The 3,273-nt window shown below is 29.9% G+C and overlaps 1 protein-coding gene across 1 annotated transcript; it reads right to left on the bottom strand.

The window, feature by feature from the left end:
- Positions 1-681: 681 nt before the first annotated feature.
- Positions 682-3,018, bottom strand: LOC123261106 (piggyBac transposable element-derived protein 3-like). The gene is made up of 2 exons (XM_044722599.1): positions 2,917-3,018; positions 682-2,620 (listed from the first exon to the last, which is right to left on the bottom strand). Exon 2 carries the CDS (start codon positions 2,122-2,124, stop codon positions 865-867), a length of 1,260 nt encoding a protein of 419 aa, XP_044578534.1. The 5' UTR covers positions 2,125-2,620; positions 2,917-3,018; the 3' UTR covers positions 682-864.
- Between the last annotated feature and the right edge of the window lie 255 nt (positions 3,019-3,273).

Below are 3,273 nucleotides of genomic sequence, written 5' to 3'. Positions count from 1 at the left end.
TTTCGTACAACAGTCATTACTGTTGTGATGAGAGAAAATCTCACACGCTATTGCGCAAGCGCCAAGACCGAAATTTTAAATTTTGCGCAGGCGCGAAGAGCGAAATACAAACTTAATGAACTAATTCGAAGTTATACAATTCTATTATATTTTACTAGAGTATTTTATTTTTCTAAATAAAATGATCATTTTGGGTAAATAAATAATAATCACAAAATTTTTTTATCATGCAATTAATTTATTGTATTAACACAAATTGAAAGAAACATATTCTCAACAGATTAGTGGTGATTTTTTTGAAAACATTGGACATAAATTATTTTTTTTTTAATAAATAATAACAATTAACGTTTCTTAGTTTAAAATTACGCTAAATGTTATCAACAATCAGTAAACAAACTTTAGTCACAAGAAAATCACAATGTTTGAAAACATTTTAATTTTGTAACATTTTAATTAAGCACTAAGTAATATTATTATATTATAATATATTTTCATAATTACGTATAGTTCTTTAGCTTAAATAACAAAGTTTAAGTCATCTTTAAAAAAAATTCTAATGACATAAACAAACAAATAATTTGCTAAAGAAAATTGCGTTTCATAAATAGAAATTAAGTTGACATAAAATTTTTTCTTCATAAATTAAAATTAAATTATAATTGTTTATTAATAACCGTAATAATATAAGACTTTGTCATTTAATTAAAGTTTAATTTCAACATTTTAAGTAAGAAAATAGCCTCAATGTTTTAAACATTGTTACATTTTAAGTACTTAGCAATATTCTTTGGTAATTACGCATCATTTTTTGGTAAAAGTGACCAGATTTATATAATATTGCATTTTTACCTAAAATCTAAATTACAAGTCATCTTTGGAAATCAGATTCGAATCACAATCAGTACAATATCTCACTGTATGTTGATTGCACAGTGGTGTATTGCAAGATGAGCAACTTTTAGTTGTGTAACTATTAGCTCTGCGTGGACAATAACAGCACAAACGACGACTAGACGCATGCGTTTGTTTTTCTGGTTTAATATTACCAATTTTTAAAACAATAGATCGTAATTCTAACTTCAAATTAGGCAACTGACTACGAAGGACTAACTGTGGTTGCACTAGTTGAAAAAACAGTTGACGTAAAAATTCTCTTCGAACAATTTTGCTCCCCACATTTTCTTCGTAAATAATTCTTGAGTTTATCCCAGCAATGTTCAAGATTGCGTAAAATACAACCATTGGCCATCGACGCGTGTCACGAGCAACGTTGTTATCTCCTTGAAGCTGATCAACAACATCTACGCCAGCTTTTGTCTTATTATAAAAGGTGATAATCTCTGGCTTCGCTTTTTCTCCAGTACTATTGTCAATGCTCGCAGAATTATGCATAGTAGAATACATTAAAACATTTTTTGATTTTTTAGGTATATACGAAACTAACACGCTATTGTCGGTAAATACAAATTTACTGCTACATATGTTCCGATTCTTAATTTCTAACAATTCTCGTGGGAGTTCACGCTTGTTGCGTCGAATCGTTCCAACAATAGTTGTTTTGTTTTTCAACAAATAATTAGCGAGAGGTACGGAGGTAAAATAGTTATCACATGTGACATTTCTTCCAGTATTAAGTATCGGAGCAGTTAGTCTTTTGACAACATCAATCGCAGAGTTAGATTTTACATGTGGACCTGGTGGCTGTTTACCACAGTAAATTTCCATGTTGTACGTGTAGAATCGTTTAGAGTCAGCCATGGAATAAATTTTTATTCCATATCGTGCAGGCTTATTCGCAATATATTGACGAAATTTACATCTACCACGGAAAGCTTGAAGCATCTCATCAATGGTCAAGTATTCACCTGGAGTATAATTCTGCTGGCAACGCTCAATGAAACTATCTGAAAATTCTCGAATTGGTGCTAAATTGTCCACTTTTTTGCGTTCCTCGCGATCATTGATATCATCAAATTTTAATGCTGCTAACAAAGTGCAGAATCGAGACTTAGACATTACAGCACGATAACAATCAGGAGCCGTCCCATCAGTGCCCCAAAGCTCTTTCAAACTAACACGAGAATCTTTGTGAACACCAAGCATGTATAACAATCCAATCATAGCATTAATTTCTACATAAGACGTTGGTTGAATATCTGTTTTCTTTTTTTTCGACGAGTGTAGTCTTTCCAAAAAATGTTGGTATAAGCAACAATTTGTTCAATACTTTCAGCCGGTAAAAATAAATTCCAACAATCTTTTGGTGTTTTTGAATTTTTTGTCAGTTTTGTAGGTCCAGGCAAACCTGTGACAATATTATGTTTTTGAGTCCGAACCTTCGGATTAGGAGGATCACTGAACCACCGAGTACTTTTATCCTTGCCGAGAACATATTTGGTATTGACAGCTTTATTTTTTACTGACTTATTGTTATTCGTATCTGTATCTGTATCACTGTCATCATCGGAGTCTGTTGCTGATTGTTCTGTTTCAGAATTATGTTCACTGTGTTCTGACTCACCATCAGACATAATATCCAGATCAGAAAGATTTTCCTCGTCAGACAGTTCGTCGTCAGAATCAACAGAAAGTCGGCCCATGTTTCTTAGCTTTGCACCTGTCAAAGAAAAAAAATTTATTTTTTTAATTTAATACATAAATTATGTCAATAAATGTGAGAATAGAAAATAAAAAAAAATTTGATTTGATTTTTATGAAAAGCGAAAAAAACAATAAATTATATTTCTAAAGTGCTATAATTACAATTTTTAATATTTTTTGTACATTAAAATATTTAAACATCCTTATTATTTATAAAAAAATCATCAACACACGTTTGTAGGTTACACATGTTTACATGTCAAAGTAATCAATTAATTCATGTGAAAAAAATAAATTTTTAAATTTACTTACTTATGTAATGCTTAAAGAAGATTGTGTCACTTAAAATAAATTACAATAATAATTAATTATCACATTTTTATATTTTTAAAATATTAAAATAATAACAACAACAGCAGCATAAAAACACAGAGTATTTATACACATAATATCTAATTTCAAAGATGGCGACTAAAAACTACGGAAATAACCGAAGTAGAACGAAGCCATCCGAATAGCGTTTTTTTTTATCAACGACTTGACTGAAGTGATGAGAGAAATTCTCACAGCTATTAATAAATATTTTTATTTTATTTATACTTTTGAGTTTTTAATAAAGTTTATTTGGTCATCCTGTAAAGCATAAAATTCTGAGAAGGTAAAAAAATT

The sequence above is a fragment of the Cotesia glomerata genome, linkage group LG3 (genome assembly GCF_020080835.1).
Source record: "Cotesia glomerata isolate CgM1 linkage group LG3, MPM_Cglom_v2.3, whole genome shotgun sequence".
Lineage (NCBI taxonomy): Eukaryota > Metazoa > Arthropoda > Insecta > Hymenoptera > Braconidae > Cotesia > Cotesia glomerata.
The sequence above is the reverse complement of the archived record's forward strand: the minus strand, read 5'-3'. Positions and strand labels throughout refer to the sequence as shown.

Excerpts from the sequence above, each read along its gene's own strand:
- LOC123261106 (XM_044722599.1), bottom strand. The coding sequence starts at position 2,124 with ATGATTGGATTGTTATACATGCTTGGTGTTCACAAAGATTCTCGTGTT.